The following is a 24,980-nucleotide window of genomic DNA, read 5'->3' as shown; positions in this document are numbered from 1 at the left end:
ATGTCTGAAATGTGTCTTCAGCTTCACGACTGCTCATCTCCGTCTCATTAGGGTCACTGAGCTTCAAGTTTCCTCTTAAATTTGGGATTTCATGTCTACCTATTCTTTATCAGTAGTATTTTTCTAAACCTTTTTTCTATTTAGTCAGTGTCCCGTTTACCCCACAAACGCCCGTAGAGTCTTACAAACTGTTTGACATGTTTGGTAGTTGATGTTTTGTTAGTTCAACTTTGCTTTTAGTCACCATGATACCTGCCCTATAATCTGTAATCCTATTCAGTAAAAAGTTAATTCTGGAATTTCAATGTACAAATTATGTATAGATTACACACAAAGGGATAAATCCTGTTTATTTTTTGGGCTATTTGGATAACATCTATTAGAGAGTCAAGATTAAGCTTCACAGAAAACGTTTTTTTATCGCATCAAAATATTTTATCATTTTTTATATCTTAGATTATATGTGGTTTGGCACAAACTAATCAAAACAACAATAAAAATTGTTAAAAGTTGGCTGACAAATGCTGTATCCAGGCATTTTAATGGAAAGTTTAATGGAATGAAGAGGTGTGGTAGTAGAAGATGAACAGGCAACAGTTTGCAATTGACCTGCAGAAAGCCTTTATAATTTCTTTTTGTAGCAGGACTTGGCATCTGCCTACATTTGCAGATGTGTCAACAAATGGGTGGATATAGACGATATAGCGTAGCTTAACTGGCAGCAAACCTGGTGTTCTCTCAGAAGAACCATTAAAGGCATCAGAACAAATCATGTACAAAAGCTGAAAGTCACTCTTATAGAAACCAGACTGATCACCTTAAAGTATTCTATATAGTGTAAAAAAAAAAAGCAAATTGATCTTACTTTATATTGAGATTTTCTGAGAAATTGAATTTTTGGTTTTCATTAATAGAAATGCATAATCTGCAAAATGAGCAGAACCAAAAACAGGAAGTTTATCTTCGTGCTTAACTGACCCACATACAAGTTTCAGGTTTTGAACTGAATCAATTATATCAAATCAATTAGGGCTGCAACTAACGATTATTTTGAAAATCGATGAATCGGCCGATTATTTTTTCGATTAATCGATGAATCGGACACAAAATATTTTTTTTATATTAACCTCTTTATTCCAAAATAAACATTTTAGACAGAACAAACAAGCACACCAGTACAGGTTTCTCATTAACTGTACTGGTGCAATATGAAAAATAAATGTTTGTGTTAAAACTACGCAAACTTACATGAGAAATGTAGCTGTACATCCACAAAATATAGGGTACTTTGTTTCATAAAGCGCAAAAAGAGACAGGCATTTTAGTTTTTAAAGCCTCTAAGGGGTTCAAACAATAGGTCCCCCCATTTCAACAAATGAGTTTTTTTAGACTAGAAGAGTTCTGCCTTTTAAGACAGGAAAGTAAAGTTGCTACTTGAGAAAATACTGAACCATAGAGATAAAAAATAGCCCTGTGATTCAAATTATAAATTGTATTTGGAATAAAAATGAGAGAACTAGGGGTGCTAAAAACACATCCTCCAATGACAGATATTTACATGGGAATGTGGCAGATAATTAATTGACATATTACTGATCTTGCTGGATTTTATTCTGCTTTACTTCCATAAATTGCAGGATCTTCTTTACTTTATCTTTGCCAGAAGATTTAAACCTTAAAAGCCTTGCCCTCATAATTTGCAAATTAATTTATTTATAAAGAAAATATAAACGCTGCTTAAGCTAATTCAAATGAAATTAAAAGTAAAATAAGTAGCCAACCTTATCACTGTCTGTAACCTACTAACACGGTAAGGAAAGCATCAGATGAGCTACCTGAGAAACTAACGTTACGTTTCCCCACTTTAAAATGAAGCAAACATGATGGTTCATCCTGCTGATCAGCTCTCTTCACTGCCATTGAGGGCTCCAACGTGTTTTCTTTTCAGGTGCTGCGTCATAACAGTGGTGCTTCCGTGCCATGTTAATTTGTTTTTACAAAAGTTGCATGTTACGACTTTTTTCACTTTACAAAGCGCAGGCTATTTTAATTATTGTGATCAATTTGCGCCGTCAATCCCGGGGCATGCGCGCTTCATTTGCAGTCTGGACGCTGAGGGTAAACTCCTCACTAAAATCCTGCGGCTCTGACTGCCACGCTGAGAGGGACTCCTGTGGGAGAGGGAGAAAGGCGTTGGGATGGGGGAGGCGCCCCACGGCAGCAGCTGCCGCTGGAGGACAAGAGTAGGAACGATACATGCTTTCACGTAAGAGCCTCCAAAAGCCGCCAGTGACACCGTAAAAAGTCGCCAGATATGTCGCTAGTCGCTTTTTAAAAAAATAGTCGCTGGAGGGGTCTGAAAAGTCGCTGAGCAACTGCGGCGCTGACTCGCTCCGCCATATTTTTTTTTTCTTCCCCGGGATGACGGCGGCGGCGGATGACGCATTAATCGCGCGACACAACTAATCGATGATTAAATTCGTTGCCAACGCTTTTAAAAGTCGATTTTATCGATTCGTTGTTGCAGCCCTAAACTCAATCAATGTTATTTACTTTGGAAGATGAAATTTGACAAACAAAATCTAACTTGGTATGTACAGGAATAAAGCCGTGAGGTGTTCCTGTCTTTCTGGTAGAGACAGCTTGTGGTAATTTCCTGCTTGCTCATGCGTTTTGTACTGTGACCTTCGGTCTCGGCCGCATGTGCATGCTATTGCATTTAAGTCCCAGCAATGCTGCTGAATAACTTTCAGGCTTTGGTTAAAATAAACACAAAGATATTTCATTGGAAGTCCTAGATCTCCAGAATTGATTCTTTAAAACCAAGTTTATGGGCAAACAGGTAAAGAATTGTTAAACATTTATGCTCCATTTGACTTTGGCAGCAGCTTTTTAAAATGAAGGAATGCAAATCTAAAGCTCAGGATGAAATACCTCTCACCTACACTCCTTGAAACATGATTCATTATTAACCTTATGACTAACTGATGATTTCATAACTTCGGGCTTTCATCTTTTCTTTCAATGTTATGCAAGGCTGCCGTCATCTGCTGCAGGCATTCATAACAAAAGCTGAAAACACATTCATTTGAAGTCTGTATTAAAACCAATGTACAGCTCTGATGCTCTTCTTGTATGTCATCTCCAGGATCGACCCACATCTTCACTCCCACCTGCCTGCTGGAGCAGCTCAAGGCCATGAACAAACCAGACGAGGAAGTGACGAGCTAAAGTCCTTCAGTCAAATTCTGCTCTTCATACCTTCATCCCTCTTAACCCCGTCCCTGCCCTGTTACCTCCACATCTTCCCCAGCCAAATCCTATCCATCAACTCTGTATGCATATTGCTTGAGAAAAAAAAAGACATCTTAGATGATAAAAAAAAAAGCTATATCAAAGAATTAAACTGTTGCAAGTATTCTTGTGTTTTACAATGGATGCAACTATCAAAATTTATTTAAAAAGATAAATATGAGAAGGCCACATAAAATGCAAAGCACCAAAATGACATTGTATGCTATGATTATAAACCCTGCTAGAATGTGTAAACAATATTTTTTCCTTTGTTCCTTTGGCTTACCTCCTAGGTGTGAGTTTTATTGTTGGGCAGATCGTAGGGGGATGTGCACTTTGAAAGATTCATTTTATAAAATATATATCATGCAATATATGTATACATATTTCACAGAGAGGAGCACTATCCGCCCGTATGAGATGTTTGTATTCAGTAGCATGCTTGGACTTGTGAGGACTGTTCTGTGTTTGTGTAAAATCCGGGTGGTTTGAGTGCAGAAGATTTATTTAGCTTATTGTCTTGAGGTTGAATACCACACCAAAAACTTTTACTTTGAGTATCAAACATTTTCAAACATGCTTGGTAACTAAATTATGTACAAACTTTCCTCCCTTTTTAAACTTATCTCCTAACTGAATGCATTATTTTCTATCAGGTTTAGCGTATCTGCTGACGTACTGATAGTTTCATAAGCCTATAAGCCAAGGGAAACCATTCTTCAGGAGATACTGTTTAAAAAAGGAAATTATTGTTTTGAAAACATATTCAAATTTAAATCATCTGTTTTTATTTTGACATCCTAGATACATTAGTAGGTGATCACTGTGCTTTTTAAAATTAGCTTCTTTGCCAATAAGTGTTAGCAAAAAATGCTGATTTAAAAAAAAAAATCGAAAGCTTACTGCAAAATGTTTTTTTTTTTCTTTTTTTTAAACTTAGCATTAATCCAGCAAAAATGTTTGTCAATCACATTTTCCACTTTTAGCTTTTACAACAAATATTGTTGGTGCAGAACTCTAACAGGCTCTTATCTAATAATGCTAATAAGCCTAACGTTTTTATTGCAGTTTATAAATACATTTAACATTTTATTGTTACCATCAAACAACTTAAATAAGAGCACCTAAAACACCGCCATTTAAACCAAAATTTAAACCTATAAGTTATAATCCAACCTTTTGCTAGCTAGCTAGCTGACATGGAAAACATTGCAGTTGACTACAGGCAAACCAAGCAGGCTAAGCTAACCCGTTTAAAAGCACATATTTTTAAATTCTTATTAAATAATTCCAGGTAACACCATAAATATGTTATGAAAATTTTCCAAAGTAACATTTTAGTGGTTTAAATCATTTCCTTTAATTTCCTTTTTAGCTCATTTGCCATTTTATGTTAATCCAACGACCCGAGCCGTTTTCCAAAACATTTCTGTCGTTAAAAGGTTAAGCACATAACAGGCACAAATAAGGAGGACAGTGTTAAAGGTATTTCAGATATATTTTTTCCTAGTTTGGTTCTGCTGAGTGTTTGATACACAAACAAGTTCTTGGTTTATGTATTCACCAAATAAGCTTGATAAGAAAGACGAGGAGAAAAACAAGAATTACATTTAAGCTAAAACCATCCCTCCTCCGACTGCCTTTCCTGTAGCGTCCTGCACTCTTTTTTTTTCCACTCTGAAACGACTTGTTGTTAAAAAGGCTGTTGCTTGCTGATATCTAATGAGTAATCCTAAAAAAAGGCCCAGTTTTGTTTCAGTATTGTAATTGTCAGACTAAGGTCTTTTCATTAGTAATAATGTCACTGGGCCATGCACTGAGTAGTGTTGTGTATCTGCCATATGTTGCTGTTTAAGCGTCTTACTGTTGAATGGTGATTTATTTTACAACAGTGCAGTAGTGAAACCTTTTCTTTAATTTGCTAATGTGAAGCCACTGTTAGTGATGTTTTAGCTCTAGATGTTAGAGGTAAACTAGGTAAAATATTATACTTTGTCAGTTTTTTTTTCCTCTGGTGCAATGTAAACCCCTTCCCTAAAGTTGAATGGCTTTGCAAAGATAAAAAAAAACTAAAACTATGTGATACTGCGTCTCTCCCATAGCCTCTTTCCAGGCAAAACAAGTTGTATATTGCACTAGAATGACTTTTCTGTGATGCAAATACTTTTAATCATCATTCACTGTTGTATAAGCTTTATTTTGCCCAATTTCCTTATTTATTTAAAAGTTATTTATAAAGAAAAAAAAAAGAATAGTCAGTCTTAAAAGTGTCTCACTTATTGAGATTGTATGTTTGCGAGTGTGTAAGCACAAACAGTACTTCCATGTGTACCCATTCTGTACTAAGGCTGTCTAATAAATTGGCTTCCATTGCATATTACATTCTTTCAATTGTTAGTTTATAAAATAAAAACAGTATTATGCTTACAGGTTTGACTGAAAAGAAGAAAATGCGAAGAAAAACTTAAGTGAGGCTGCTTCCTGGAAAATTCTCGACAGCCAAAAATATTTTCTTGCAAAGACCAAAACTGTTAAAGATCAACTGTTAACCTTATCAAACATAGATTTACATAGAAAAATGACATTTAATTCTGCTTTAAATCAGAATCACACCACCATTGGACTTTTAACGTTGCATCATTTTACAACCAAACATTTAACTGCATTTTCTCTTGATTTTTAGTAGAAATTATCATAACTTGGGGTAAAGTATACAAAAATTTAGATTATTCTTTCATTTTAAAAGCATGCACATTTTTGCAATCTATAAAAATTGGAAAGTGTATCAGACATCTACAAACCAACCAAGACTGTCCACCTGAACCGACAGGACGGGGAAGGAGAGCAGCCAAAAGGCCCAGGGTAACTCTGGAGGAACTGCAGAGCTCAACAGCTCGGGTAATATAATCTTGACTGAACAACTGCTAGTTTTGTACTCTACCAATCCGACATTTAGGATTAGCCTGAAGATGGACGCTGATTGCCAGAAGAAATCCTGCTTTAGATTGATCAAAAACCATGTTTTTAGTCTCAGATGAAACTAAAAATTTAACTTTTTGGGGTACATGCAAAACACAAAACTCCTTATCTTCATCGTCTTCATGCTGAAACATGGTGGCAGCATAATTCCAGGGTGGGCTTTTTTTCTGCAGAGCCAAGCAAGCTGGTAAAAAAATGTAGATTGGAGGAGATAAATATTCACCAATGTTAGAAGAAAACCTGTTTAAGGCAAAAGACTTGAGGGTGAGGGTGTCGGTTCAGCTTCTAGCAGGACGGTTTCCCTAAACATATAACCTAAGCTACAAGATGGTTTAGGTAAAAAAAAAAAAAAAAGGCATCATCAGTCTAAACCTAAATCCAAAAAAGAATCTGTTAGAAGAATTGAATTGATGATTAAATCATCTTCATCTAATTTACTGAGCCCGACACTTTTTCCCAAAACAGAATAATCCTTTTTCACTTTAAACTCTTAACATACACCCACACACACAAAAAAAAAACTGTTCTAGACAAAAATGAAAACTACTGAAATGCCCCATTATATACACAGAAAGTTGAGTTAGTACAGTTTGTCTAGTTTAGCTTTTTGTTTTGACTTAACTCAAAGAACCATTTAAACTGGCTCAGCCAGCGTCATCATCTGCTGGTCGGTGTAGATGTGGACAAGTCGTCAGTCAATATGTCCAAGAAATAATGGTCACATAACCTTGATAACATGAATTAATGTTGCTCTGGTATTCTGTAATAAGATGGATCTCTGCAGGCAGTGTGTAAATAAGATACAGAATCAGGCTGTGTTAAAAACATTTTTTATACATTATGTGTGAAGTTAGTTTCAGATTTCTACAAGAAAGAGCTAATAAATATATAAAAGCACAAACAGGATTTATAAAAACTAGGATTTTTTCTTTATATTCTATAAATAAATTAAAATAGTATCTACATTACTTCATTATTAGAAAACAAGTCATTTTAGTGTATGGCAGCAAATCGTCTAATGTAAACATGAAATAAATTCCCTTTCAGGAGCAGAAAAAACTACTTCAAAACATCAACAGAAAAGTTTTTCCTGAGTATGAATCAGTGTAACATTATAAACTGCAAGATTTATTTTCACTGCGGTCGAGTTGCTGTCCTGCCTCACCCAGAACTAACCTGAACTACTGGGTTTACTCTTCTCTGGTGTCTGGAGTCTAATGGCTGCAGGACTGAGTGAGCAGCTTATGGTACTGCAGACCTGAAGCCAGAGAGAAAGCCATGTGTCTGGATGTCTGTTTCATGTTCTGAGCTGCTCTGATGGCTCTGTCCAGAGAGCCATCCACTGAACGGTGACCGTCAGAGTGGGAACGTCTTCTCGGCCCAGTCTTCTCTTTGGAGCGTCTCATCAGTCCTGAGTCCATGAAGTCAGACGTATACACAGGAGTGGGGCACAATCTATAAAATGGAAACATGTACATCTTGGTAAAAATAAAGAAATAAAATAATACTATAACTTTAGGACTTTTTACATCTGAGGATCACATTCTATTGGGTGCCATTTGTAAAGTTACGTAGTAAAAAATTAGGAGCAATATGGTTATTTAGTGTGTTTTAAGAGAAACATAGGGGGGTCATTTTCTTCTAATCTTTTTTTCCATCCTTCATGATAAAGTTTATAGTTAGAGTGGCTCAGGTTATCCTGAGCTATCACTATAGTTATGCTGCTATAGGCTTAGACTCCAGGAGGACATAGGGACCCCTATTTGATCATTCTGTTTCATTCTCTCTCTATTCTCCCGCTGTGCAGAATCTGTTAGTTCAATCTCTAACGTTCTGCTCTCTCTGCTTTTTCTCATAGTAGCTTTGCCTCATTTGTTCCTGTTTGGCTGTGACTCCATCCTGGAGAGAAATATCAGCTGTGCTGCTTCCATCAACACCTTTGTTTATAGATGTTGGAGATCGGCCTGTTTTCCAGTGTAGTCCTGTTTCTCTGACTGTGACTGCCCGGATGTGCTCTCTTCATCCTCTGACATGTGAGCTGGCTCGGTGCTCGTCTGCCTGTCTGTGTGTTTCCTGGACGGGGCCGCCTTTTACAGCTGCCTTTTGTGTCTCTGCTTCTGTCTCCTTGAACCCCAGTCGGCCTCGGCAGATGGCCGCTCACACTGAGCCTGGTTCTGCTAGAGGTTTCTTCCTGTTAAAAGGGAGTTTTTCCTCTCCACTGTCGCTACAAGAATGCTTAGTGTGAGGGATTGCATTCGAGTCAGTGAGTCGATGCAATCAACTGGTTTTCCTTAGATAGAAAACTTTAAATCAATTTGACTGTATGATCTGGTGAACTGTAAAGTTCCTTGAGATGACGTGCTGTGAATTGGCGCTATAGAAATAAACTGAATTGAAATTCATTCATTTATAAAAATCTTACTTTGTTAAATTAATATTTAGTTTGCAAATTAAAAATGTAGTTTCCTAAATATTTAGCTCCATACTACATATTAAGTTTTCAAATCAAATATTTAGTTTGATAAATCTTAAGCTCTAAACAAAAAATTTAGTTTGTTAAATAAATATTTAGCTCCAAATAAATATCTAGCTAACTTGGAGCTAGCTAAAAATTTAGCTTGCACCAAGCTAGCTAAATATTTATCTAGCTCATAGATAGCTGAATATTTAGTTTGTTAAATAAATATCTAATTTGGAGCTAAATATTCTTTTAACAAAGTAAGATTTTTATAATTGAATGAATTACAGGGGGAAAAAATGACTTGGGGAAAAAAAATAAGCCCTTTATTCTTCTTTTAAAACATGCTAAATAACCATAAATCCTAATTTTCTTTACTGCCTAACTTTACAATCGGAGCCCCATACATAATCACCCACTCCCCGTAAATGATCAAAAAGTGAATTTATTTAATTAATTATAGCAGCTTAGCATTTTAAAATAGTTTTATATCTTATAATTAAAAACCCAAATTATGTTTCACTGAAAATGTTGATTTTACAATATACCAACAAAAAAAGATTTTAAATACATGCCTGCTTGTTGACGTACCATACTGTAAATGCAGTCCCTACTTGGCTGGGGGTTCTTTCCTATCAGTGCAGCCTGGTATAGCTTGGTATATCAACCTTTGACTCTGCTGCAATGTTCCAGAAAGTCATGGCTGCAGAAATATTGATTTCAGAAGTAGCTCACAATAAATGTAACAGTTTCAGTCCAAGTCCTGGATATTGTGTGCAACAGAAATCTGCGTCTTCCAGAAGATCAAGAACTAGTGGCCAGGTTCTCCATAGCAGGACTAGTTTCAAAATAACATTTTTATAGTGGAAATCATAGTTAAATTAGTCAAGTGTAATACCACCTTTTCTAAACTGAATTAGTGATGCTCTACAGACCATCTGCTAAACCAACCAGAAGGCCATCTCTCTAGTATAAGGAAAGAAAAAGATAAAGGATATTTTTGGTACCTTGGTCTTTCAAAATAAAAGTTAAGACAAAAATAAATAAGGTCCTCTAATGTGAGAATAGATTAAATGTTAACCACATACCTGTTGTGACGGTTAGAGCCATTAAGTGTTTAGTTCACACCTGCTGGCACATTGAAACTTTATTTTTTTCAGGTGCTGGAAAGCTGCAAATTGGGACCTTTTTGGCTTCCTGTATTTCTACCACTCGCTTTACTTTAACACCACAGGTCACTGGGAGCCCAAAATATTTTATAAGTGGTGGCAAAATCAGAAAAACATTTGGAATACGGCCGAAATTATCTTTGAATCTATACTCTGCTTTATTTTGATATGGATTCATTTTATGTTTGTAATGATAGAGGCCAGGGTTTCCGCTACATGTAATTAGTTGTGGCACACCACCAGAGCAAAATAAAAGCTGCGAAACGTTTAGGAAAAAATTTAAAAGGAGGAGTTTAACATTTACTTTAATATCATGAAATGTTCAAATTTAAACTTTTTTAAAAAACAAAAATCCATTGTGCTGTGAGGCTGGTTTATACTGTAGATGAATCTGACTGGTGGCTGCAGCCTGCTGGAGAGAACAGACCAGAGCTGCTTACTTAGTGACTTTGCACCTACATTAGGGAACTTTGTACACCCCTCTGGCACAACCTTTTTTTTTTTTTTCGTTTTTTTAAGCGACTAGACACCAATCTACTTACCATTTTCTCAATTTTCGGTGAGTTTAGTGACTTCATGTGAAGGCAGTAATGATCTACTGTCATTGTCTCATGACAGCGCGACAGCTGCTGTGTCTCCCTGATACCCTAAGCGTCGTCTCACAGGCAGCTGAATTGTCCTGAAATGTGGACATTTTCTAGTACATTTCTAAAGAATAGCTTTGTTTCCTGTAGGTGTTTAGGATAAATTTGTAGTTTATCATTTTGTTTAGTTTATTCTTTTATTTAGTGAGTCAAATGAATGCAGCAAGGAGAGCAAAAGATAGGAAATTCTGTAAACATGCATTGTTTTTATTCTTTCTTGCCTGCAAGCTTGGAAAAATTCACCATTGAATTGGAATTTTAGACGTCTTTTAGGGACCACAAACCAGCTGCACTAAGTGATTACTTGAGTCACAGTCAAGTTCAGTTTGATCACTTAAGCTTTGGTTTTTAATTTACAAATAGTCACTACACATCATTTTTCATCAAGTTTTTTTCCCCCTATGAATCTGTTGCACTAAATGAATGAACTTATTACGACACAGCTTGTATCCCTTTTAAGGTAACGTGTGCTCCTCTGATTTCTGCCTTTTTAGTAAAATTGGCTGTATGAAGTGTGGATTTAATAAATTTTTACACATTGATTATTATTTGAAAATTAAGTTAAATTTAACGTATGTAGCATTTCAAGGACATTTTAATGACAGAGACGTAATAAATTAGGTCTATCTAGAGGAAACCATGGGAATATAAGGAAAGTAAACTTTCCTTTTTTGAACATGTTCCTATAATGATTTGTTTTGGTGATTCAGTTCATATTTGGTGTTTTCTGGTATTGCCTTTAATATTATTTTTGGCAAATGGTTTAGAAATAAACCTTTTTTTACACAGACATTACACTTAGTCTGTCAAGGGAAAAAAAAAAAATGTAGGTACTTCAAGGTACTACATTATAAGTAATAGCATGTGAACTACTTACTGATAATATTGCCTAAGATCATACAGTAAGTAGATACACCAAGAGTGCCTTTAGCATTAAGATGAGCTTCAGGATCGGGTCTTTCTACCTTGTAGGAACCAGCAGTAAAAGTCTTGCTGGTGATGCAGTGACCTAAAGAGGAATAAAGCTGCAGCTTTATGCTCTCTTAAGTTCTCTGAGCCTGATGTATGAGTTACTTTAGTTTAGAGATCCTAGATGCTGACTTTAATTTATGTGTGTGGCTGATGACTTTAATATATATATAATCATTGTTGTGCTGTAAAACTAGCAGAAAACCAGATATATTTTTACTTTATGGTAACTGAAGCAGAGAAATAAGTAAATGAGATTAGTTCAGATATCAAATCCAACTCCAGTTTATGAGATACGTCTTGAAATACGTTTATGCATAAAGAATTCCTTCAAATGTCAGTATGTTTATGTTTAAGAGATTAAAGATGAAAAACAAATACATATTAGATTTTAAGATATTCTAATGCTGTATTAATTCAAAGTAAGCTATTGTAAACTAATTCTAGAAGGTTAATACGGCCAACATCTTCCCTGCTTTGACATGGAAAGCTATGAAAAAAAAATTCCACTATAAATGTTGCTGAATACTTCACCACCACTTTATTAACCAGTATTTTGTTTGGTCAAACCTTGTTCTTCATTCAGGCGACTTACAAAAATTGGGGTGGGTAACAAGGCACATACTGCAGGGCTGGGGGTGGAACTGAAGCTGCAGTGTATCTCCTACTGGAGGCTCTGTCAGAGGATTCGGTTGGCTGGCGATTTAAGTCAGTGGAGGGATGGTTTCTGTAACAATCTGGAAATAGAAACAATTATCTGCTCAATAAATGTATTTCCTTTAAATATATCCCAGCATAAATCAGCAAAACAATCTCTATATAGAGTTTGCAAACAGCATTTGCAAGGTCTGAGGCGTCCAATGATGGTGTAGGACCTGATAGCTCTCTGCTGCCACCAAGTGGCCCTACTAGCACATGTCATGCAGAACAGATAACTCATGGTACATCTCAGTTTGTATAAGGGATGAATTCAGAAACAGGTTTAGATTTTTTTTTTTTAATGATGAATCTGGATGACTTACGTTCAGCAGGTCCTCTGAGGACAGACGAACACTGAAGACAGTGAAGACTCTGATCTCTGACATCAGGTTCATCAGAAGAACTAGGAGCCGGAGACATCCCTGTAAAAAAAAGAAATAAATAAATACCCACAAATCAAAACAGTGAATAAAGCTCTTTCACCTTCACCACTCAACCTGCATAATTATATTTCATTTAAGATAGAAGAGGTCTGACAACAGCCTAAAGCTATGTGCTCAAAAAGGTTAAGCTTTGAGAAAGATGATGCTGAAATCCTTACATGTCTGTGTGTTCCTGCTGCGCACATTGACCGTAGGGAGGCTGTGAGCTGCTACAGATGTTTGGGTACATCTGGACACCTGCTGCTCCACATCTGATCTCCTTACTGAAAACACATGATCCACCGCACAACATGTCTTCAATGAAGCCAAAATATAGGATGAATTTATGCAAAAAGGTCGCAACATTTCACATCCACCATGCTCATGAAAAACCCCAGGATAACAGATACCGATCATCATCAGATTGATGAATTCTTTTAAATTATGGCACAAATTATTCAATTAGGGGTTGAATATTTTACTGCAGTTTATAAAACAGGCTGTAAGTTTAATTTGATGCCATCGACCATGCATCATTTTAGATGAACTTACAGACATGGCCCTGTTGCTGTTGTTTCGGGGAAGCATATGTAGTCGCTCTCGATGGTTTACAGGAAACAGATTCCTGCTCGATTGAGTCGATAGATCGAGTCGATCTCCTCGCCAGACTGACATCACTCCAACATTCCCTGGATAAAAAGAACGAAGGATAAAAATGTAACAAACCCTCAAGGAATATATTTCATATTCTACAATGTTTTGTCAATGTCATGAATTTATTTATTTTTTCTGCTTTTGCTGCTTTAGGTGTGAACGTAGCATAACAGTGGCTAGCGTCCAGCCATGGCGTCCTGGACAAGCATTGGAGGGTCGATTCGTTCATGTGTCAGGGTACGCACACGGGAAGGGACAAGCAGACGACCATGACTGACGTGTCAGGAAGCAATCGTGTACAACAGACTATCTTTTGTGATTGGTTGGGGTTATTCATTGATTTCTCACTGTAGCGGGGAGCATTTATTTTAGTTTCACTTCCAGACCTTCTATTTCACTGCTTACTAAGCGGCTGTGGGGAGATCTTTAAGTAAAAAAAATGCATCAGAAAAGATCTCCTACTGCACCTTTAAGAGGAGTTTCCTAAAGTTGCATCAATCTCTTATATTCATCATATGTCTACCATAAGAAGTAAGTTGAACAAATCAGCCAAATATAGTGAAAGGATGAGTTTATCACCCCATGAAACCAAACCACAACTTGTGCTGATGACGTCAAAAAGGTTAATTTTTGGCGTCATCCTGATGGAAATGGAAGTTTTGTAAGGACCAGGTCAAACTTTAGAACTAAAACTGACAGAGAAACTCTAAAGTTCAGAGGAAGAGGGCTGTGGATGAAACATGTCTTCCCTGTCTGAAAGACTGGATGTTGAAGGTGGCAGAAAGGTCAAATGTTCAAAGTCAGAGAGCAGGATGATGAGAGTGTGCCCAATAAAATTATTCATTAACATTATTTCAAGGTTGTCAGACTTACACCAACAGGTTGTTGATTGGTTGAACTGACTGTTATTTGCGGCAATAAAAAAGGAACAAGTTTAAAAATAATTCATGTTCTCATTTTAAACACATAAACCGTGTTTTAATCGGGGTTGTCATGGGAGTCATTTTGAACAGAAATCAGTAAAAACAGCAGATAAAAATCCAGTTTTTATCTGCACACAGAGGATAAAAACAGACCTGATTAGGGGTGAAGAGGTGTTGTGATGAGAGCAGCTCTTCTGAGCTGAAGGAGCTGCTGTCACAGCGCTGAGAGGCTCCTTTTTTCTCGGAGAGCTATCCAGTTTCTCCTTGAGTCTATCTACTTCATGCTGAAGTGTCTTTAATACATCCCTGATAAAAAAGAAGACAACAGAACCATAAAAATTAATCTACCTGGAAGTTTAGATTCAGTATAAATCAATAATCAACACAAAGACATCTCTGGTAATTATCAGTAAACTCCAAATGATGTGAGCAGAAAAACGGCTTTAATGTGAAGATCTCAGGTCAATCTTTGTTCAAATCAGATTAGTACATAGCAGTCAGTCTCATAATAAGCACACTGACACACTCTGAAAATAAACATGCAACACCAAACCATGCAGCAGACAATAGAATGTACCTCCTATAAGTAATCTCATTCAAAAGCTGCAGATTCTGAAATAAAATACAGAGAATCAAGAAGGATTATACATGAGTCTTAAAGAAATTAGAATATAAAAAAGGTAACTTATTCCAATAATAACACAATGTGAGGCATTTACAGTGTGTTTGTAATCTAATAATATTGCTTTTTGATCAAAAATAGTTTAGCTAAATTCAATCTACAACTAAATCCAAACTGTAAAATTAAACGGTAAAAAACTCTGCAGGCATTGCCACTGGAGGCAATTAAAAGATAACCTACAAGCTGTTTGCAGTGGTGTGAGCTAGTTTATAAGTTATAAGGATACATAAAAAAAAAAGATGAACCAAGTCGCTCTGAACTACAGAAGCCTAATAAGTACAAAGCTGAAAAAAAGCACAGATTTGCAGAAAAATGTAACCTGCATAAACAAAGACCCTCCGGCTCATTTTAAGGCATCCATAGGTGTTCTCTTCCTCCGATAACATTTTGTTCTACCCCTTAGCAGAGCTTTTAATCCAGAGTTTCCTACTAATCGGCCTGTCATATGAATCTGTGAGTGTTTGAGTAATTCTGGCTGTAGCATAAAAACAGGTTTATCTGGCAATATGATTTTTTATTTATATCTGAAGCAACCTAGGCTTCCTGAACACATCAGCAAATTACAAAAATAAAAAAAATTGCAGTGCTGAAAGGCCAAACCGGAGCCCAGAGCTCAGTTAATCATGCTCATATAGTCCAACCCAAAAGTCTAAGTTATAAAAACTTAAAATCTTAGAGATTAAACTCAGGGTTCCTACAGCATAAGTTAAGTTAAATTCAAGACTTTTTAAGATTTTTTAATACCACTTGAAATTAAAATTTAAGACCAAATTCACAAGAAACACAAGAAAAAAAAACCTGCTTGCGACAACTTAACCCAAAAGTTTATTTCAACATAAACCACTGCATTAATGTTTCAAATTTTGAAAAGCTTCCCATACAGGAAGAAAGCTAAAAACACACAAATGACAGATATTTTTAACAATTATTTAACTGAATTCACAAACTTTGTTTTAGCAGGGAACAAAACAAATCAGTTTTAAAGCCACAACATAACCAGTGCTAAGTCTTTTTTGCAGCTATTTTTCTTTGTATGGTTTTCTTAGTATGTTTGATTTGGTGATAAGTGGAGGCGTTGCAGAGACAAGGGTGGAACAAAACTGAGAAATACCGGCTGTTTCTCAGTAACTCGATTTTGACGCTTTGTGTTTGGCGCTTCGCATGTGACTCCACTGCCTTAATTCCCATCGTTCTGAGCTTGAATGACTTCTTGCACAAAATCCACTGAGCCTCATGTATGTTCCCTGGTTTTAGCCATGGAGAAAACTCTTGGCTGGAGACAATTTTCGTTACATTTACACTTGCTCATATTTTCCAGACAAAAAGTTAATGGCGCATCTCCCAAATGTCCCGGCCGCAACAACGCTTTATTGGTTCCGCTATCAGGACGGAACCAATGATGGCGAGCCGTTAATTATTTTTTTTAATAAAAAAAAAAATAATGTCAATTTTAACGTTTTATTTAGATTACAAAAATAAATCGTAATAAAAATAATCCTATTTATGATGTTTTACAAAATTAAGACCTACGAAAGACTGATTTAAGACATTTTAATACCAATTAAGGCCTTAGTTTTATTTTGAAGAATTCAATGCCTTTTAAGACTTTTTAAGGACCCGCGGGAAACCTGAAACTATTTGTCACTTCTGCAAACACAAAGCTTGTATTCATCTCAAATGTCCTGCATAAAGATTATAATAGGTCTTACTGAATGATTTGTACACTTGTTTGGTCACAGAAATTGTCAAATTCTTTTTAGACCAAAAGAAAAAAAAGAAAATCCAAGTAACTTTAATAAATCTGTAACCACAGTTGTTCCTAATGATGATCTAGCTCCATCCATGTGAGCTGGATCTAGAATACGTCCTTGTTTAGATCTGGCTCTAAATGCACTTGTTTGCAGGAGTTGCTCCGAGCAACTGCCTTGTTTACTCAGTTATCGCCATGGCACCTGCAGTTACACTCACTTGTGATTCCCTGCCTGGCTGGAGTTTGGTGCTCTGAGAGGGTCACCTTGGCGACGGCTGGCAGCTGGTCTAGAGGTGGAGTGGGAGCTGAGTGGGGAGGCTATAGTTCCAGTGAAGGGGTCGCTCTGCTGCTCCTCAGAGGCCAAGGCGGCTGTAGAAACAGACAGAGCAGCAGGAAAACACTGAAAACTAAATATTAAACATACTTGAATATTTTCACTTAATGTTGTCAACTTGGTTCCAACTAACTGAGCTTTATATGTTCACATTTAGGACTGTAGGACCACTCTGTCCAAACTAATAAACTAAACCTGAAGAAAAGTGTTTAAGCACTCTGGTAAAAAGCATTCCTGCTTGAAATTATAAACTCTAATATCTAATAATAAGAAAAGTTTAGAACATATTAGTTTTGGTTGTATTCAATAGAATAAGTTTGTTGCAAAAGAAATACTAGTAATGAGAGGTAAAATAAAGGGTACATATATGTCACTGTTTTTATGTTTTAATGTTCAGAAACAATCATTCAATGAGCAGGTTTGGGTTTTTTATTGCATTAAACTAATTTTAGTTTCACAAAATTATTTGTTCTGTATTTTGTGTCAATATGTTTATAAAATATGTTAAAGTGAGAATGTTGACTCATAAAGGTGAAGTGACACAACCTTAAACAAGATAAACACGTGTGGAACAAAGGCCAAAACTCTCGCAGTTCAGATGATGAGAATTTGAGATATAAAGCCATCAAAAAACTTTTTACATCATCTTGAGTGGATTTTTACCGTTGCTTCTAGTTGTACTTGAGTCACTTATCCAAAGATCACTCGATCTATCGTCCGTTCTGTCCTGTTTTTTCTGACTGATGAAGCCTTTAGGAGAGTAGGAGAGGTTACGCCTCCTCTGCCTGCTTCTCCTCCTCTGATTGAAGTCGAGTGTGGGGTCATCTATGGGCTCCTGATCCCAGTGACTTGGGGACAGAGATGCTGGCTGCTGTCTCTTAGAGCTTCCGTCCTGAGGTGCAGAAACACTGTTGGACCAAATCAGGAAATTCCAACAAACAAAGAGAGAAAGAACAGGTGAGATAAAAAAAAAAAATGCTCTAAATCCTGTCCTTACAACTGCTATGGTGTAAGGAAAGAAAAGTAAGCAAAATGAGAAGATGGTGGTAAAATGCTGCTGGAATAATGACCTCTCTGTTGCCCTCTGGTGGGAAAGAAGGGGAACTGCTGCAGGAGGCAGACGGCTGCTTTCTGAACCAACAAACCCACTGTCTGTTTCTGGAGAGATGATCCGATCCTGATCAGAAAAAAGACGTGTATATATTAACATGTGTTTGTCAAGCCTTTAGTTTGTGTAATCAATGATGAAAATCCACAAAGCCAGAGCAACGTGTTGGATAACAATTAGACAGCACAGTTCAAATGTCTCTAACATAATGTTAATTATGTGGAGGAGTGCCAGATTCTCAGATTCTTTACAACCACTTCCCAGTTTGTTGTAATAAACGATAAAATACAGCTGCTTGGAAAACAGAGTGATAAAACAATTGCTGCTCAATAATGTAATCAAATATAATCATCATCATTATTGTCAGATTTGAAGCCACAACTATTTAAAATAAGCACTTGCTGTGTGTATATATATATATAAAAGACCCTTTTGGGTCCAAAACAGGTAGTAACTGGAGCAGGGCAATATGGCTTAAAAAGCTATAATCTCCCTTTTTTCTTCCAAATTCATTTAATCTATTGTTTCTCACTTAGGTTTCATAATCAAAATGACAAATAACACATATTACTTTTGAAAACTTCCTTTGATTTCAATCATCTCTTCTGGGAGCTGACCTTAATTTGAAGGGCAATAAAATTCAAGATGTGTAAAAATCATGTTTCATAAAAAAAAAAAATTCAACTAACTAAATGTTTGCATCTTGTGTTATCCCAGCTAGTTTAACAGTTATGAGTATACAGCTAAGAACAGTAACTGATGCCACCCTGATCTTTGGAAGCCGGAGGAGCGGATTTGGGAAACAAATCCAAGATTTACCAAAAATAAAATCTCTATAAGCAAAATATACATTTTTTCCGTTTTATTGACTAAGCGCCTAGCCTTAGGCTATTATTTATTTTTGATGCAGTTTATTTTATCACACTACATAATACGTAAACATATCACCAGAATGATTGATAATTAGGAGGACAACTTGTTTTGATGATCCACCCAGAAAAAGAATGTCTTCCACTATACCTTTAAGTCACATTGCAAAAAAATTGATAAAAAAAAAATAAAAAATAGCCCATTTAAAGCCATTCTAAATCTAGAGCATTCTCAACAAGGCTGTATGCACAAATGGCGTTAAAGTCGTAGTGAAGTTATATTTTAATGTCAAATCATTCTGGCTTAAACACATTTATAAATGTACTCTTTATCAAAAGATATTGTCCAAAAAGTTAGAAAATTAAGAAAGTCTTAAAATCTGTGGTTTTTCTTCGTTATTTTATGCAGGCCAGTTAGTTATACGTCAGCCTGAACACCTAAATTCGACCAATCATATATCAACGCTCAACTGTCATTCAAATTCTTTCTGTCATAGCATCTTGATTCATATGTCCCAGCTAATATACGCAATGGTTGAAATAAAAAAATAATAATTTACTTTATCATTGAGTTACATCCTAGTGTTCACGTGTGTTCAACATGTACGGCTGTAAGCCTTCTACACCAAACCAAGCTTCTGCCGCTCTGGCGTCCTCTTCCACAACAACTTTGTCCCCGCTTTCCTCATCTAAATAAAAAATGTATGAAGGAGGAGACTCATCCATGACCTCCGACACAAAACTCTCCTCCTCTTGTATGTTTCCGCTGTCCATAGCAAGATGCTTCCAACAAACTGGCCACAACCAAACGTACTTGCGACCTTTCCGCCACAACAACCCTGCCCCCTTTGATAAACGACCAATCACATTCACTTTATTCACTCGTGTAAAGTCGTGGACCACTCGGGAGAATTCGGTAATGCAACCATTACAGCCGCTTCCTTATGACTTTAAGGAAACAATTAAGATTTAATATGTAGTTAAAAGAAAACATGTCAGAATAGATTTCTTCTACAGAACAGATAAACTGATCCCATATCTGTAAATGACAGCTAAAACTCGCCTGAGGCGGCGCTTTCCTGCCTCCTGTTTGAACTTTGGAGTTCCTCCATGCCGATCCGACATCCGCTAGGCTGCTCATGCTGCTGCTGGGAGACGCTTTCCTCTCCAACCTTCTTCTGTTGCGTGCAGAGGACGGACTGCATGAGGGAGGAGGTCTGGTGACAGAACAACGCTGACTGCTTGGATAAGGTGGAGAGTCGTGGTCTGAGTCCACTTTTCTGCTCCAGAAATACAAGTGTGTCCATAGGTCAGTATAATTATCCTGATCTTAAAGAAGAAAATAATTTCAAAGCCCACAAGCAGACGACACTTGAAGGAACAAAACATAACGGCTTTAAAATGTATTACCACCTTTTCACCGAAACATGCATCAGTTCATATAAAATCTTTTTTTTCTGTTCCGGTCTGAAGACTCACCTCTGCGTTTGAGTTTCCAGGACTTTATCGTTTCCATTTCTCAGACCTTTCCTATGTTCCTTGTTCTCATGATGTATTGAAGGGTTGTTTAAAGAAATGCACGATGGAGACTTGAGAAGTTTAGAAAGCTCATTCGATGTTTGGTCGCTAATTAAAGGAAAGGAGGAAAAACAAAACAAACATACTTATCTGCATCTAAACGGATCTAATCATTTTCCTTTATTGGGAATATTCAATTTTAAATTAGAACTAGAAAATTCTCACTTACTGCTGCAGTGGCTCAGTTTGCTCCTGCTCATCACATCCCACTTTGCTAATTAAAGGTCTCTGGTGGATAATCTTGAGAGTTTCTTCATCATCATCACTATCACTCCTTTCACTAGCTAAACTAGCCTCTACTTCAGCTGCAGGAGAAGGATCAATCTGGAAAGGCTCAGATATACTCTGCGAAGAGAAGAGGATGCTAACTGAATTTAAACGATCTAAAAACTTACAAAGAATATTATGATGATAAAGTTCAAATCACAGTTTTTGTTCCATAAGAAACAGGAACAAACCAAGGAGGATTAGATTCTCACCAAAAAAGCTAAAACATTTCTATACCAGTTCCACATATTAGTGAGAAAAATAAAGCTAAACATGTTCTGATGTGGACGTAAAGTCATACATTTGGAAAAAATTTATAATTTTCCAGATTAGATACACTATATAAAAAATAAGATATTCTGATAATGTAAAGTGCTATAAAAATTAATAAGAAAAAAAAAGCTTTTTCAAGATAAGGTCAAACATTAGATAAAGTGTTCTATGACTGAAGTTCTAAATTTACAATTTTTTGTTCATTTATCTACTAACCCTGATATTAAGGTCTGTATCCAGTCATTCAATTCAATTTTACAAAAAAGTACTGAATAAAATTGAATATATATATATATATATATATATATATATATATATATATATATATATATATATATATATATATATATATATATATATATATATATATATATATATATATATATATATACACATATACATATACACATACAGTATATATATATATATATTAAATGAACAAATGACTGAACTAAAATTATGTTAATATTTCTGAAGTAGAATCCTTATACAGGAAACAGATTAATTGATATTTAACTTTTTAAATAATTAAATGAGCAAGTTTGGACTAAGTAATGTTCTCAAATCCCAATATTGTGAAAACATTTTTCAGCAACAAATAGACTTTTCCAGGATCAGCTATTCTGTCTTTTGTCACTTATTTCTATGCTGAACTTCTCTTTAGACTGATGGAAGATATTTCCTTACTGAGCTCAATCAACTGATTAAACATATCACAACCTTAAAAATAATCAAATAAAGGCTCTGGCGACCTTTATTTTTGAAAGTAGGTAAACAGGAAATGAGAGTAAAGAAACAGCAGCATCGAGGTCCTAAGCCTCATAAAATAGCTTTACCCCTGCCCCACCCAATGATCTCAGTTTTGAACTATTTTATAATTACTGCAGTTTGTAAAAAAAAAAAAAAAAAAAGAAAAATAAACATTTCCAAATGTGTCAGAAATGTATGAGTGGTTGAGAGCATTTTACTCCAAATTATACAAGCCTTATGTAGCAGATTTACATATTCAGCATATTAATTTAATCTCTAGTCTCCAACAGACAGGAATACAAATCAAATATAATCTTGTTTTTCATGAGTTTCCATATATTTCGGATTTTATGCTCAGTTTACAAATGGAAAACCTTCCCTGACAGAAAGAAGGTGTTAGAACCTGTGAATGGGGGTGGGTAATTTCTCCTTCTTCCAGTGGATCAGGTGAGGAGGCGCTTCGAGGAGGTGAAGGAGGAAAAGAAGCAGCAGAAGTTTGGGGCTCCTGCTGAAGGTTCCCCACCTGCTCCTTCAGCTCATCCATTCGCAGTCCACACTGAAAGACCAGACCTTCCAGCTCCCTGAAAAACAGACAAACGTATTAAACCCACCCAATGTCAGTCAACCACAAACATTTTATATAAAACATCTCTGTAAAGCTTTTCTACGGAAGAGGATTAGGGCCACTGAAAAAAAAAAAAAGTTTACTGATTTTTTTTTTATTTTATTTCAGTATAGTATGGGAAAAAAGTCAGAATTCTGACTTTTTTCTCAGAATTCTGGCTTTAATCTCAGAATTCTGACTGAATTCTGACAATAAAAAAGTCAGAATTCTTAAATTAAAGTCAGAATTCTGAGAAAAAGGTCAGAATTCTGACTTTTTTCCCCATGTTAAACTGAAATAAAATTTAAAAATCAGTTTACTTTTTTTTTTTTTTTTTTAGTGGCCCTAATCCTCTTCCGTACTTTTCTCACCGTTCAGGATCAAAGTTGCAGGTTTCTGCTCCTCTTTGCTGCAGGAGTTTGTGTTCATCCCGAGCCAGAAGGAAGCCCCTCTCTAAAGAGTTCAGCCCCTCAGAAAGCTGAGAAATACCCTAAAGGAGAGCAGGAACTCATCAGATTAGAACAGATGAGCCAATCAGATTACTGAATAGAGCTTGGCTTGTCGTTCTTACTTTTAACTTTTCAAAAGATGTTAGTTTATCACGCTTTAGAAGATCATCAAAGGTTTGGAGCTGAAAAAAAAATGCAAAATGTTAAATCCTTGGTAGATTTTTCAACTGACCGGCGTTTGTTCATCAGTTACCTGCTGGAGGAACTTCTCAGACTGACTGAAGAGGAGGTTGGAGAGCTGTTGTCCCAACCTGGATGTTGATGGGGAGGGATTTGCTTTTTCTGCTCAACAAACAAGCTGGTTACAAAAAATGGTTTCAGTCGTATAAATATATATTTAAGATTTAACATGGAGACCAACAACAGCCTTACCCTGCTGACTACTTTGTCCATGAGAGCAGATCTGGGCCCTCTGAGCTGGGGAAAAATCAAGGTTCAAGAGGTTTGAAGCATGTTGACTCGTTCCAGAATGCACAAAGTGACCGGCCTTTGGAGGGTCAGAGAACAGGTTCACCTGGAGGGCACAAAAAAGACTTGACTAATAACAGATTAAAACATATCTGCTTTAGAGTAGAACTAAAAAAAAATTTTTTTAATCCGATTAATCGATGATTTAAATTATCATCAATATATTTTCTAATCAAATTACCTAGAGAAATGCTACACAGACTGTAAAACATGCCATTTACTAAAAGAATTACATAAACATATATATTTATTACGCGTTTTCTCCATGAATGGTTCATCAAAAATGAGCAAAAAAAATTTCATTTTTTAAAATTCCAAAGATTTACAAAATTTATAAAAAGTTGGTTCTTTTAAAAAAAAAAAAAAAAAAAAAAAAAAAAAACAACACTAGATGGATTTATCGATTGCTAAAATGATCCATAGCTGCAGCTCTACTAGCTTGAACATTAAAGCAACATTTAACTTGAACATAAGGTTTTTAAGGAATAGAGCAGCCTTAGATGCTTTTATTTAAAAACATTTTTAACTTAATTTTTTAACTTTGGTCAGACTGTAGAAACCTGCCTTTAGTTCAACCTCAGTTTTCTCCTGTTCATGTGGTTGTTGTCCAAGTTTTTTTTGTTCTACTATATATATATATATATATATATATATATATATATATATATATATATATATATATACAGGACTGTCTCACAAAATTAGAATATTGTGATAAAGTTCTTTATTTTCTGTAATGCAATTAAAAATCATGAAATGTCATACATTCTGGATTCATTACAAATCAACTAAAATATTGCAAGCTTTTTATTGTTTTAATATAGCTGATTATGGCGTACAGCTTAAGAAACCCAAATATCCTATCTCAAAATATTAGAATATTGTGAAAAAGTATACTAGTAGGCTATTCAACTAATCACTTGAATTGTCTAATTAACTCGAAACACCTGCAAGGGTTTCCTGAGCCTTGAAAAACACTCAGCTTGGTTCATCAAACTAAATCACGAGTATGGGGAAGACTGCCAATCTGACTGCTGTCCAGAAGACCATCATTGACACCCTCCATCAGGAGGGTAAGACACAAAAAGAAATTTCTCAAAGAGCAGGCTGTTCACAGAGTGCAGTTTCAAAGCACATTCACAAAAAGTGTGTTGGAAGGGGGAAATGTGGCAGGAAACGCTGCACAACCAAGAGAGGTGACTGCAGCCTTCACAGCATTGTGAAGAAGAGCCGCTTCCAGATTGTGGGGGAGCTTCAAAGACCAGTCCAGGTATCAAAAGCCACTGTTCACAGACGTGTCCGGGAAATGGGCTACAATAGCCGTATTCCCATGGTCAAGCCACTCCTGAACTCAAGACAACGGAAGAAGCGTCTGACTTGGGCTATGGAAAAGAAGCACTGGACAGTTGCAGAGTGGTCCAAAGTCCTCTTTTCAGATGAAAGCATGTTTTGTATGTCATTTGGTAGTCAAGGCGCCAGAGTCTGGAGAAAGGCTGGAGAGGCGCAAAATCCAAGTTGCTTGAAATCCAGTGTGAAGTTCCCACAGTCAGCGATGGTTTGGGGAGCCATGTCAGCTG

General features: G+C 36.1%; 2 protein-coding genes across 3 annotated transcripts in view; one reads left to right on the top strand and one right to left on the bottom strand.

Annotated features, from left to right (window-relative positions):
- The window catches only part of stxbp1a (syntaxin binding protein 1a), a 48,697-nt gene extending 44,512 nt beyond the window's left edge, over positions 1–4,185 (top strand). For both annotated transcript variants that reach the window (XM_038268265.1, XM_038268264.1), the window contains one exon: positions 3,149–4,185. In XM_038268265.1, coding sequence (XP_038124193.1) covers positions 3,149–3,231 — 83 coding nt within the window. In that variant the 3' untranslated portion in view covers positions 3,232–4,185. The remainder of the gene's footprint in view (positions 1–3,148) is intronic.
- Positions 4,186–6,597: 2,412 nt separating this feature from the next.
- The window catches only part of akna (AT-hook transcription factor), a 28,042-nt gene continuing 9,659 nt past the window's right edge, over positions 6,598–24,980 (bottom strand). Inside the window, exons 6-22 of the mRNA XM_038268306.1 lie at positions 23,308–23,449; positions 23,129–23,217; positions 22,998–23,057; positions 22,798–22,916; positions 22,226–22,403; positions 20,702–20,877; positions 20,434–20,580; positions 20,018–20,234; positions 18,048–18,154; positions 17,641–17,885; positions 16,862–17,012; positions 14,365–14,517; positions 13,187–13,323; positions 12,814–12,918; positions 12,536–12,634; positions 12,109–12,250; positions 6,598–7,728 (exon numbers count right to left, since the gene is read on the bottom strand). Coding sequence (XP_038124234.1) covers positions 7,488–7,728; positions 12,109–12,250; positions 12,536–12,634; positions 12,814–12,918; positions 13,187–13,323; positions 14,365–14,517; positions 16,862–17,012; positions 17,641–17,885; positions 18,048–18,154; positions 20,018–20,234; positions 20,434–20,580; positions 20,702–20,877; positions 22,226–22,403; positions 22,798–22,916; positions 22,998–23,057; positions 23,129–23,217; positions 23,308–23,449 — 2,508 coding nt within the window. The 3' untranslated portion in view covers positions 6,598–7,487. The remainder of the gene's footprint in view (positions 7,729–12,108; positions 12,251–12,535; positions 12,635–12,813; positions 12,919–13,186; positions 13,324–14,364; positions 14,518–16,861; positions 17,013–17,640; positions 17,886–18,047; positions 18,155–20,017; positions 20,235–20,433; positions 20,581–20,701; positions 20,878–22,225; positions 22,404–22,797; positions 22,917–22,997; positions 23,058–23,128; positions 23,218–23,307; positions 23,450–24,980) is intronic.

This window comes from Cyprinodon tularosa, unplaced genomic scaffold (genome assembly GCF_016077235.1).
Source record: "Cyprinodon tularosa strain WSP-4 unplaced genomic scaffold, ASM1607723v1 ctg7, whole genome shotgun sequence".
Lineage (NCBI taxonomy): Eukaryota > Metazoa > Chordata > Actinopteri > Cyprinodontiformes > Cyprinodontidae > Cyprinodon > Cyprinodon tularosa.
This window is presented reverse-complemented; position numbering and strand designations above follow the sequence as displayed.